General features: G+C 36.1%; 1 protein-coding gene across 1 annotated transcript; it reads left to right on the top strand.

The window, feature by feature from the left end:
• The first annotated feature begins 1,052 nt into the window (after positions 1-1,052).
• Positions 1,053-8,576, top strand: si:dkeyp-84f3.5 (uncharacterized protein LOC334144 homolog). Its single transcript, XM_048153060.1, has 3 exons — positions 1,053-1,353; positions 2,507-2,583; positions 5,008-8,576. The coding sequence occupies exon 3, from the start codon at positions 5,462-5,464 to the stop codon at positions 7,211-7,213; it is 1,752 nt and encodes a 583-aa protein (XP_048009017.1). The 5' UTR covers positions 1,053-1,353; positions 2,507-2,583; positions 5,008-5,461; the 3' UTR covers positions 7,214-8,576.
• The last annotated feature ends 5,100 nt before the right edge of the window (positions 8,577-13,676 follow it).

Here is a 13,676-nt window from a genome sequence, read left to right as displayed (position 1 = left end):
TGGTTCAAATGTGAATGCTTCATGTTAAATTGACTTGAAATGGTTACTAGAACTCACTTGATGTTTTCATTTTGAAATAACATGTTTCAGTCAAGTAACCCAATCAAACAGGACTTTCACTTCCCATCATGCTTTGCACCGGGCTGAAGTGGGAGAGTAAATGTTGAAAAAGTGTTATTTTATGCATTTTTTTGAAAGATGAGAATATGGAGAGACGTCTTACTGTTTAATATTCTATTATGTAAAAGTTTTTGATATGTTAGTGTTTTTTGGAGATTACCGTTGTGGTGAAGTGTAGAGCTTGTGTTTGGGTTGAGGACCTGCTAAAAAGATATGCCTTTTTTTTTTAATATAATGAAGCAACCACTATGAGAGTGTTTTGGATCAAACCAGTGTTATTTCTAGACTGTCAACACCAATTATCACATGTGTAAATAGTTATATTTAGTTTGTTGCTATGTAAAGGACAAAACAAAAGCATTAATAATCATATGATTATTATATAGCCTATATAAAATTAATGTATTTAAAAAGAATTCATTACAAACAGATTTCCAGGCATTTCCCTTTTTTTACAGCTGATGTATTTTGCTTGCTTTAAAATAAATGTCTCTTGTTTAGTTAAGTTTTTATATTGGAGTCTTTTTTGTTGCCATTGTTTTCCTTGGATTTGCTTCTCAGTTCCATGCCATTTTTTAAGCTTTTCTTGGTTCATTCCTCTCATGCTAATTCAGTTTAGCACAGTTGGTTTTAAATTAATCTGGTTTATTTTAAATCAGGACTCCATAGTCCAGGTTTTAGTAATCTGTACTTAATCTGTTTCAGAAAGCCATTTTTTTAAACCACGATCAACTATTCTGGATTAAGGCCTATCCTGGCTTAATTTAAACCCTGTCCGGGAAACCGCCCCATAGACTACACCACATGATGCCAAGTTATCTAAAAAAAGATTTAGATAACATGATTTAAGTATTAATGCATGCACCTAATATGCAACGAATTAACAACAGTAATGATGTATAGATATTTCCTCTCTCCCAGTCGCTGGCGCGCTACGCTCCAGTCCTGTAGGAGGCGGTGATGCTGCAAAACCAACCTCTCGCGAAGAAGAATGGGAAAAGGAAGCTTTCGTTTTTTCTTTGCCACCCGCTTCTGTTGCCTTTCTCAAGGATTTAGACCTCTTTGGGATATATAAACAAATAATCTTGTAGATTGCTCAAAAAACAAAACAAATGTACGGTAAACATTGAATTCTCAAAGGATCTCACTACAGCTACGCAAAAATCAAAAAGGAAACGGAAAGTTGCTACTCGCGTTTGATCGTCTTCAGAGTGACACCTATTACTCGACGAGGTAATACGCGGATACACGTGTTTGTTTTTATTCTTAGATATTGTATTATGAAAGCATATCATTGTTTTTTTCATTATTAAGCCCTACTAACAGTTTTGGTTTTACTTTGGTAGCGTAACTAGTATATAATGTACAAGTAAATCAACTTTGCTAACGTAGCGTGTTGTTCAGGCTTGTAATGTGGCGTTACTAATGTGACTGTGTTGCGTCTGTAATACGTTGCTGTTTTTATTTGGTTTGAGTCGTAAATGTTCCCATAACCTCCCCGTTGTTATAGATGTGTACGTTTACCGCCAATTCACTTTTGTTTTTGTTTTTGTTTTTTTGTTTTGAAAAAAAAAAAAAGATATCATTACATATCATCCTTTGAGATCGAGGCTGGTCGCTTGATTCATTAAGAGCCCACAATGCCTTAACCCTTTAAATGAAATGAACATAAAATACTTAAGAAAATAATTTGTTGTTGTTGCTCAAATAATGCAATTAGACTAGTTATTATGCAAAATTAGACTAGTTATTATGCAAAATATAAAGTCGAAACCAAATATCTACACGTTAGGTGGAAATTGAGTTATGACCGAATTTGTGCATCTTAGATTCTAATCTCTCTTGCTGTGACGGAAGGATTTAGCTCAACTATGCTCAAATTAGGAGAAAACAGATTTTTTTTAATACTTTGAAGTGTTCTTTTTTTTTTCCTATGTGTTTTTGTCTAGATAGAATGTTACTTTGGTAGGGCAGCCGAGGTCAGTAGAGTATATATGTACGTTAAGCCACTTGCCACGAGTATTTGCAGAAACCTTCTTGCAAATATTTTCTCTCACTCATTACTAATCTTTGTTTTAATTAAAATTTACTATGGTAAACATAGTTCGACATTGTTTAGTGTAAATACTAGGTCTTATGTAAGGAAGCATATTAAGTTACAAATTTTATAAGTTGCTTTGAATAATATATAATAATAATAATATATAAATGTAAGGTTAAAGTTGTGTAACTATCATTGCTTTTAGCTCTTCTTAGTCTGTGCATGAAATTCAAAGTTTTCTTAGAGTCAGGTAATTTGCCAGATCCTTGTTCTGTGTTCTATCATAGACCTGTACAAAATTGTTAAATTCCAGCTTTATCTTTGTTTTTGTCTTTTTTTCTTTAGAAGTACTGTGCAATTTTTGGTGTTCGCCCTGGCTGTGATAAAGAGGGAGTGATCGCTTTTAAAACATCAGGATTGCAGTAAGTAAAAGCTGAACTCCCGAGTTCCTGTTTTGTGTACTTCTGCACTATTTTCATTTGAAGAAATTCTGCATTACAGTGCACCTGGCTGGGAAAGTCATTCATTACACATTCAAGTCAGAAATATAACAAGGAAGTTGTCTAAACAAAACAAAATAATTATTTTGTAAACAATAAACCCAAGTAACTACATCTAAATTTAAAATGATGGAAGTTATTCATTTCTATCTCTTATTTATGTATAGTATAACATTCACTTCAGACTTGCTGAATCTGTATTGAGATTATATAATGTATTATCTATATTATAGAATAGTGTTTCTGCAATGGTTCAAATCGACACGCCCTTTTCAAGGTCATGCACCGCAACTTGTGTATCATCAAGAATTCAGTTTCCCACTTAAATGTGACTGTAAATAAAATGCATATATACAATGTAAATATGACATTGCTTGGTCGTTCATATGCTCGAAACTCATAATTATATTTCCAACTCTTGTAAGACACAATACAGTGTGTTTATTGGTGTATATATATATTTTTTTACTTGTTCCTGTGGTGTTTTAATTATTAGCCAGCAAAAAAATTTTTTTGTATACATTACATTACTTATTTGAATAAGTTGTTTTAAGATGCAAAACTGGCATTTATGTTAAATACATTTTCCACACTTTTGTTACTTTATTTATTATTTCTTTTCCACGTTCACATTATGCACGCTTCAAATAACTGTAAGTATGGCACATATTTGTTTACTTGGCTGGGGCCATAATCACAAAGATTTTTATCTTACCACTAGGAGTCCTCTTAAGAGTTCCTAGATAGGAGTTTTAGCCTAACCTATTCACAAAACTCTTAAGGCCCCCGATATACTTCAAGTGAAATTGAAAAAATGAACTGGTGTTACGTCATTTAAAAAAAAATCAGGCCAAAAAAAGGTCGTTTGGTGTTCGTTTCAGAAGTTTGAAACAACTTGCCAAAGTGAACTTTCCGGCTGGTAAACACACTTTCCTTACACACTTTACATTCATGAATTTTGATGTTTATGAATTAGATTAGATACATATTTCAAAAGAAAACCAATTAGAGCTTTATCAAAAAGCTGTAACATGTCTCATGAACAGACAAAACAATATAAATATGAGTATACATCAAAACAATAAAAAGCAGCCCTGACTGAAAGGTCTCTAAAATAACAGAAACTAGGACAATGACAGAAAGACTTAAATGCGTCTGATGTGTAAATATGATTTAAGCAGCAGAAATGCGATTGGCTGTCGCCTGGTGTTTTTCGCTTGATATTTGCATAAAGTTGAGCATCTCTGAACTATTGGCCGCTCGCAACACTTATCTCTGTGCGAGTGTGAAGCTCAGCTCCCATGGGACTGAATTGAAAACATTCAAACCAAAGTTCAAACCAAACTTAAGTCTTTAGCCAACAAAGTTGAAATCCTGTCTGGCTAGCGCGCTTCCCATAATGTTTATGCATTAGGTCAGTTGGAGGAGAAGCAGTCTTTTGTGGTTGTTTGAACACATTCAACCACATGAGTGTCTACATAAAGCAGTCCAGTCAAATGTGTTTTTGGCTGTGTCTGGAAGTGGTCGAAAGTGGACAAGCTCAAAACGCTTTTAGACCCTATTTACATCTGTATTTATCTGGATTGATGAAAATGCTTCTTAATTCCAGGTGTGAACAGGGCTTTTAAGGCCCTTTCACAGCAATTGTGATGCGAAAAACTGACTGAATTGCAGTCTGAATTGCAGACAAATTATCCATTCACACCAAGAGAAAAATGAATATCCTTTGGGCTGAACTCTCTTTGTTTACCAGTGTTTTTGCTGCTTACATTTAAAGATGAAATTCAGCCATATAAACAAATGACTTTAGTTTAAACATAATGTCTCTTTCATATTTGTATTGCTAAAATGAGTGTTGAACTTGCTTCTCATGCACCCTGTTCTTCTGATAGAAATTGTTGCTTTCACTATTTTGAAAGAAACTTTGTTTACTTTTTCATGGGAAAACATGAAATGTTTAAGCAGCTTTGGTTTTTTGATTGTTAGTGTTTTTGTAGTGTGCCAAAGAAGTTTCTCTGCATAATTTACAGTATCTGAGAGATAGGTTCTTTAATAAGTAAAATGAATATTTACAACAATGTGGGAAATCTAAATCCATTGTCAACACAAATACCACAATAGGTAGTACATGTGGCTCATTTAGGTCATGTAGGTGGTCATGTAATTGTTGATTGAGTAACTGCTCAGGGGTGCATTTCCCAAAACCATTTTAAGCCTAAATGGATTATTTAAAAGTTTGTATTATGAATTTATTTTTCTCTAAATATAATTTAATTTCTCAAAGAAACATCACTTCCAACTATATTTATTTGTCTTACTTTTCCTCTCCTTTCTTTTTTTTTCCAGATGGCAATATCTGAATTACGGGCCAGCACCTGAAACAAGGCAGGCCATATCTAATGAGGTTTACATCATTGCATTATGCTCAAAGACCACATTTTCCTACAGAATTGGGAAATTGACGATGATTGATTTGACAATCTTTGACTTTTAATGATACATTTTTAATTATGCAATCTTCTCTTTTATTTAAGTTGGTGGAGTTGCCATTTTAGAGATGCTGTGATTTTTATTTTATTTTTTATTTTTTTTATCATTATTATTAAATGCATATTGGATATTAGCTTTGTTTTCAACTGAGGTGAGATTTCATTTTTAACAATTTATTTCTTGGAAAATATTTCCAATAGTTCAAGTTACCCTATATATGCATTTATATATTTAAGTGTGTCATGTAATCATGTTCCCAGTTTCCTAAACCATTGAAATATATTAGTGAAAAGAATCTACATTTGGCAGGATGGCATACTCAATGGACTGTACTCAAGAGTTAGGTGCAGGAGAAGCCTTCATCTGCACAGAGTGTGGCGAAGGGTTTAGTCAGTACCCAAAACTAGTTGAACACATGGCCATTCATGGACTTACTGGCTTATTTTCCTCTGATGGTTTAAGCATTAGTAATGGCAGTTGTATCAACGCGTCCATTGAGGTTGCTCTCCATGAAAACGGAATGCTCACTGTGGTTGATAGATCTGCGTTATCAAACTTTACTTTCTTGTTTGGAAAACCTTCAACAAAGTCAGTATGGTGCCAGCCCCCTAATCAAGAAGCCTTGATTTCATCCAAGATGCCAGAGAAGGATTATGCTCCGTTTAAATGTGAACGATGTGGACAAATGTTCAGAACCCCAAAAAGCTTACAACAACATCAGCAGTACCGTGCCCTTGAGCAGGGGTTCAAATGCACCCTGTGCTGCAAGGTGTTTGATGACCGGGAGAGTTTGCAAAGCCATCTTCAAAACCATGCTCATGAGCGCTTTTATAGCTGTGGACACTGTGGAAAGCGATTCTTGAGACAAGAGACCTTACTGTCGCACCAAAAACTGTGGCATGGATCTGTTGGTTCCAAGACTTTGAGTAGATCCGAGGAAGATCAAGAAAACAGCATGGACAAGTCTTATCCATGCAAAATATGTGGCTTACGCTTCTTTTGGTTGTCTGACTTGCAAAGCCACCTAAACAGTCATTCTCGTTTAAACAAGCCAACCACAGAGGCAAATAAAAAACAGGAAACACTTGGGGAAGAAGAAAGTAAGAAAAATGACAGTGATTCGTTTAATGAGCCATGTCGTTGTGGCCTGTGTGGAGAACATTTCAACCAAATTTCAGATTTAAGAGATCATCATAAAACACAGCATCCAGATGAAGTCGAGGTAAATGACTCTTCGGGTTCACCAGATAAAATGAAACGGCAGTACCAGGGTGTAATGCGACAAATGATTGCAAAACAGCAAAAGCATCTGCTAAGACCAAGCATGAGAGGAAGGCCTAGAGGAATGAACAGAGCCAACTTTAGTGGTAAATTATTCTCCTGCAAACTCTGCCATCGTGTGTTTGTGCACTCAAGCAGTCTCTCTCGTCATATGCGGTACCATAAGGGTACTCTGCATGCATGTGTTCATTGTGGAAGACACTTTCCACAAAGATGTGATGTCACAAGGCATGTGGCCATGTACCACAGTTCAGCGCTTCAACCTAAGGCTACTGGGGACTCAAAGACAGAACATGAGAGTAAAAGCAGTGAACAGGAACCTGCGAAAGCATCCACAGAAACAAAAAGTGATAGCGAACAAGAAGATCTTGAAGAAGAAAATCAACTCGAATCCAAGGGAGATGACCGATTAGTTGGTTCTCGATATACGAGAACTTACGCACCAAGGATGAAGTACAAATGCAAAGAATGTTGTAGAGTCTTTGGGCTACTTAGTGTTTTTAAGCGACATGTGTATTTCCACAAGCGAAGTCCCTGCAAGGTATTGCTCAGTTGCCCTCTCTGTCCAAGCCGCTTCACATTCCTCTCTGCTTTAGATAGCCATCTTGAGTATCATCATAAAGGAGACAATGAGAATGATGGCACAAAAGCTCTCAAGACCAATGTAGTTAATCCCGAAAATCAACAAGAAGATGCTGATGCTGAAAAGCCTGATAAAAATGCTGATAATGATATGGCATCGGAAATATTGAATGAATCTACTGAATGTTCTCAGACCTAGAGATGCACCAAGTGGTCAAAAGTATATGGACACCCTTGTCTAATTAACAGGTTTGGCTATTCCAGTAATTTTAGTAAAAACAAATATTTATTCTTAATTGTAAAGTGATATTCTAGAGTATTGTGTGCTTTCATTTTGATTCAAGAGCGAGGACTCTTTTCTGTTCCAGGAGGGCAATGACAAAGCTGATTCAGGTGCTGAAAAAATGTGAATAAACGAAAGGGTTTTCAACCCATTCTAAAAGTGTTCATTAGGGGTTAGGTCTGGGATTTGCTCAATGTCATTGCCTGCTCTTGTTACTGGAGCAAGTCCCTGCAACAGTGCCCCTTCCCAGAAGAGCGTGGAGGCTGTTATAGCACCAAAAGCAGAAATTAATGCTTTTTGTCATGCTTTTGAAATTAAATGTTTGAGCATTAGAGGTCAGGGACTGATGCTGGAAGACGTCTCGCTGTTCTGATTTACTCCAAAGGCATTTAAGTCTTCATGCAAGCCAGCACTGTCCTTTTGGAAAAGAAAAGGGCCCTCCCCACATAGTTGCAACAAAGTTGGAAAAACCGAATTGTGTAGAAATTCATTGAAGAGTATGGTATTAAAATTCCAGTGCTTACTGGAATACCTGGAGAAATGCCAAACATGTTAATTAAAAAAGAGTGTAAATAATGAGGATATGATGTATGTCAGCAATGTCAGAATGCTTATAGTTAAATAGTAATGAACTCACTTTTTTTTAGTCTTCATGTGTTGTGCTTTTTATAGCGTTAGAAGCATTCTATAGACTTCTCGGATATATTGAATAATGTTTTCTTGTGTGTTGCATTTGTTGTTTATAAAAAAAATTTCCCATCAGATTCTCTTTTGCTTTTTCCAATTTTTGGATGTGCTCTTCGAATTCTTATTCAAAATAGGCATTGACACTATGTGCATGCACAAACCAAAGGGACCTGTATAAGAACCTGTATAATGACCAGAATGTCTGAATTTTAAAAATACTGTCTTTGAACATTTAGAACAAAGCAGAAGTTTTTAATTCTGGAATTACTCATGTAATACAAACAGTCTTTGCTAAAAGCTGATTCAAGAGCACACTTCTGGTGTGGTTAGGGAAATATGTATTTTAGCTATACTTTTTATAACTAATAGTCTAGATTTAAACCCCTCCCCCCCCATACACAAGTCAAAGTCTCTACACTGATGAAACCCTGAATAGATTTTTTTTTTTTTTTTTGTACAAATTGTATTTTTTTTTTTTTTTTTTAGTATGGTGATGCAAAACATTTTTACTATTCTCAAACATCAGTAACAAATTTTGTGCAAGTCTAGTTTCACTTGTTTAAATAAAGATAATACTGTTTTCCCCCTCTAAGGCCTTGTAATTGTTGAATTTATTTTTCATATCAAATCTTTTGTTTTTATGCATACAAATAATGGTATCCCTTTTTTTGACTTTGATTATGCTGAATATACACATTCCCCTTGCCCTTAAAGACCATACATTGTTACAATAATTTTAAGATTTCTCTTAATTATCATAAAGAGTTAAAGATGCACTAAATATTAATTTGTGTTTTGAGAAATGAGTAGTGTTTTAAAAATTTGTTTAAATATCTTAAAAGCTGAATAAAAATGAATTTAGTCTTGCAGATCAGTGAAACACACTTTGTCTTGTAATCCCTGTTATCTGAGAACCTTTTCTACGGGGTGATGCTACATTCACAATGTTAGATGTCAAGTCTGGCATGACTGGCACAACATCAAAATGACATCTTTTAGAGTGCATCTTTAAGAGAATTTATTCTTTGGAAAAACTGCTTGTATAAAATTATATAATGTGATTTATACCTTTTACACAAAAATGTAAACTAATATTTTTAATAGTGAAATTATGTATGGATTTTGCATTTGTTTTTACAAACTAAAGCCAAAGTTTTTTTTTTCTGTGTTAATCAACATCATGCTACATATTTTGTTTTATGTAACAACTGCTGTACATGTGGTCCTTCAATCTTGCTTTGTTGTCAAATCTTAGTTCAGCCAGTGGTGTGGGTTCAATTTAGGGTTATGTCTGCCATGCACTAATCTGATGCGTTTGTCGGGGGGCATTCTCATAAGAACAGAACAGAGGGCTCAAGCAATGTGTTTCCATCCATGTTCAAACTATGAAACTATGGCAGGTGATATGTTGAAACTACCACAGAAACAAAAACTCTGGCATAGTGTTTATACATGATGCCAGCATTGTAATGCTCAATTAGAAATAAGTTACATTTTAAGTTGACTCTTTGGTAACCATAGCAATGTTCTAGCTTCCCATTAGTTTTGTACCTCAACCCTCTACAGACATACTGAAGCTTGGCTAGTCTTTTTTATTTTTTTATTTTACTCACCAGACTTTTTACATGATGGAATGCAGGAACAATGCAACTTCTACATAAATATAATATAAAATATAAATTTCAAACACTGTTAAAGACAACAGTCTGTAGAAAAAAATAAGAACAAATAATCAAACTACAAGCAACAGCACAAATAAACAACAGAACAAAGATACAAATTAAATAAACAGTGTTTTTCAGGTAAATCTAACAGTATTAGATACAGATTAGGTAGATTAGGTAAAGAAATTGGTAATCAAATGTAAAATAACACTGCATAGTCTTCCCTGTATTAATTAAATATGGATGAATCCTTATTAAAGATCAAAGAGTTAAGTAAAGAACATTGAGCCATTTTTTGGCAGTGAGTCTTTTGTTGTTTGATTAACATTAAAAACAGACAGCAGCTGGAATATTAGGCTGCTGTCACCTTAAAGGAACACTCCACTTTTTTTGAAAATAGGCTCATTTTCCAACTTTCAACAACAGTTGAGTTTTACCGTTTTCAAATCCATTCAGCCGATCTCCAGGTCTGGCGGTACCACTTTTAGCATAGCTTAGAATAGTTAATTTAATCTGATTAGACCGTTAGCATCTCGCTCAAAAATGACCAAAGAGTTTTGATATTTTTCCAACTTAAAACTTGACTCTTCTGTAGTTACATCGTTTACTAAGACGGACAGAAAATGAAAAGTTGCGACTTTCTAGGCCGATATGGCTAGGAACTATACTCTCATTCCGGCGTAATAATCAAGGAACTTGGCTGCCGTACCATGGGTGAAGCAGGCGCAATGATATTACGCAGCGTCTCTCACAAATGTCTTCATGGTTGCAAGACACGCTCCCCGTGCAAACGGGGTCACAGACGCTGCGTAATATCATTGCGCCTGCTGCCCCCATGGTACGGCAGCTAAGTTCCTTGATTATTACGCCGGAATGAGAGTATAGTTCCTAGCCATATCGGCCTAGAAAGTCGCAACTTTTCATTTTCCGTTGGTCTTAGTACATGATGTAACTACAGAAGAGTCAAGTTTTAAATAGGAAAAACACTGAAACTCTCTGGTCATTTTTGAGCGAGATGCTAACGGTCTAATCAGATTCAATGAACTATGCTGAACTATGCTAAGCTATGCTAAAAGTGGTACCGCCAGACCTGGAGATCGGCTGAATGGATTTGAAAATGTAAAACTCAACTGTTTAACTCTAGGGGAGTTGGAAAATGAGCCGATTTTCTAAAAAAGTGGAGTGTTCCTTTAAGACATAATGCACGGACCCAATATACTGATACTGCATGCATTTTCTATCTCGACTGTTTACCATCACTTAAGACATGACTGACTATGTTTACTAGGATACTCACCAAGACAGCATTATGACAATTTTGTGTGAAAAGATGCGGCTTTCTGGGCGCACACTTCAGATGTGTGAGTTATTATTTTTACCCTCTAACTCAGTCACAAGCAACTGAATTTACAAGCCATTGGCTAATTAAAAGACTCTTCTTTTTTTTTTTTAGTCACCCACGTGAAATTTTGGTCGCTTTTGTGAGTGATTTACTCGCATTGTAGAGGGTTGTACCTGCTATTTTTGACCAAAGTAATATTACAGTGACCAAAAGACTTATGTTCTACAATTTTAACTAAACTGCCTTTGACAGAGGCATCATGTTTTATTTATGTTTGGAAGGCTTCTTCGCAGAGCACACTATTTCATTTTTGCAATTTTCACTTTTGACAGCAGTTTGGTCAAATCCATTTTTGACCACCTCCAAATGTAGTTGCAAGTGGACAATCTCAAAACATATAGCACTGTCCACTTGTGATCAGGTTGGCCAAAACCTTAATTCCAAATGTAAACTGGACTTGAGAGACTGTCAAAAATCAACAGTGTCCATTGCTGACAATATGACTAGCTTATCTTGTACATGGATTAGTCTGAGAGAGATTGGCGATATCTTGTGCTGAACAAGTACAATGATATTCTAACTCTCAGATCTGTCTTGGAATAGACAAAACAGTAGACATTGCCATAAGATAGACATAGTTCAGCAGACAACACTAAGTTGTGTTTCTTCTATTGTAACAAGGTCATACTGCAAGTGAGGATATTTTATATGGTGCTGCAGGTCATGATGAACTCCTGTATCATGTCATATTTCTTTAAGACTGTTTAGAAAGTGCAGGCATTGGTGTACATGTTTTAGAACAGCCACAGATGTGGGGCCCGATCAGATCAGTAGAGATTGAAGTAGAGCATCCTGAACCATCTGATCATTTCCAATATAGTGCTGGTAATGTTAAGGAAATCACACCCTCTGCATCTTTTTACTTTGATGTTGTAAGGCAAAATTTGTAAATAAAGCTTAACGTTTTTTGATTTCAGGCTGTACGACAAATAAAGTTACTATTTCAAAGGGTTATTATAATCTTCTATAGGCACTGTATGTACTAGAATAGTAGGTTTATGCTACTGCCATCGCAGTAGGTTCTGTCGTCTTCTTATGCAAGGACATCTTTAAGGACCTTCACCTGCTTTCTTGCATGACTCATTGTTTTTGTTAATTAGCCCAGTCATGTCATTGGCAAACTTAACTACTGCTGTGAGTAGCTGTATATGTGAACAAGGAGGCATATAAGTAATCCAGGGCTGAAGCAGCAGGCTAAAGAGGATATATTGAGGTCTGCTTTTCAGGAATTCCAGTATCCAAATTGACAGAATTGCATAAGCCCTGGTTCTAAAGTTTCTGGAAAAGCTTGCTAGGAAAAAAAGAGTCCCTAACGTAGATTAACCAACCATCCAGATGTTAAAGGCAAGCATACAGAATTATTTCAAGGATTTCTACAGTGCAGCTGCTTATATGCAATAGATTCAATCTTTCCATTTTGGGGTATCTAGATGGTAGAGACAGCTCTTCCATTTGCTGATGTATAAAGTGGCCACCTCTGTTCATTTAAAATTAGAGGAGGAATCTTTGAATATACTCCAATTTGTTATTTCAGAACAACCAACACTTGCATGGTTTTCACCATAAGTAGTAGACAGCGTCTTTTTGTAAACCGGTAGTAAGCTTTATGTTCCTTCAGTGTTGTATAACAGTTTTGTATATCTGACTGGTTTTTGGAGAACCTTTACCAGATCAACAACCTGCATGTATTAAACCTGCATGTGTCTTCACAGCATTCTCCTCTATCCTTATCTACATTCTAACTTTACCTCTGATTGGTTACATCTTTGCCACTATTTTCACTGACAAGGTCCACAAGATTGCAGCCAGTGGCTGTACAGTAAGATTGGGAACAGTAAACACTGATCCAGCTTGCGTTTCCACCGCCAACAGTACCCTTACTCGATAGGCATGCTGGAAAGTAGCAATAACGTCATTCTCGCACAAAGAAGAAAGCTTTCCTGTAGCTCAGTGGTTAGAGCATGGCATTAGCAATGCCAAGGTCATGGGTTCAATCCCAGGGATTGCACATACTCAGATACAAATGTATAGTATAATGCAATGTAAGTCGCTTTGGATAAAAGCGTCTGCCAAATGCATAAATGTAAATGTAAATGTAAATGAAAGCGACACAGCAAACAGCAATGGAGGACATACAGCAGATCGCTGGAAACCCTTGGCAGCCATCCTCTCAGAAACATGCTGGAAAACCTTCTCGTTTCTCACTATGCCATTGAGTTCCATTTGCACCCTTTCTTCACCAATGATACTCAGGAAGGTCTGCACCTCCTGGGCCATCTTCAACTTTTTGCGTTCTTTTATCAGAACAACCGGCAGGATGCAACCATTCTGTAACGGTGACATTTCACTTAACTACCATGCTCTCCTTTCCCAAATCCCTATGACTTTGAGATCATCTGTCCTTAATCTGCTTATCCTGTCTACTACATTTGACCCGTCTTCTGCATGGTACGTTGCTGCACCGACATTGTGTTGAAACGGTATTGTGTTTCAACTATATATTTAAATATGGCGCCTCTTGTGATGTCATTCCCCTTGTAGCGCGCGCAAGTGATGATTCCCTGTCAACCAATCACCGTTCTGCAGTGATGATAGCTGCACCCTTTAGGCACTGGACTACTGTGCT

The sequence above is a fragment of the Megalobrama amblycephala genome, linkage group LG13 (assembly GCF_018812025.1).
Source record: "Megalobrama amblycephala isolate DHTTF-2021 linkage group LG13, ASM1881202v1, whole genome shotgun sequence".
NCBI classification, from domain to species: domain Eukaryota; kingdom Metazoa; phylum Chordata; class Actinopteri; order Cypriniformes; family Xenocyprididae; genus Megalobrama; species Megalobrama amblycephala.
This window is presented reverse-complemented; position numbering and strand designations above follow the sequence as displayed.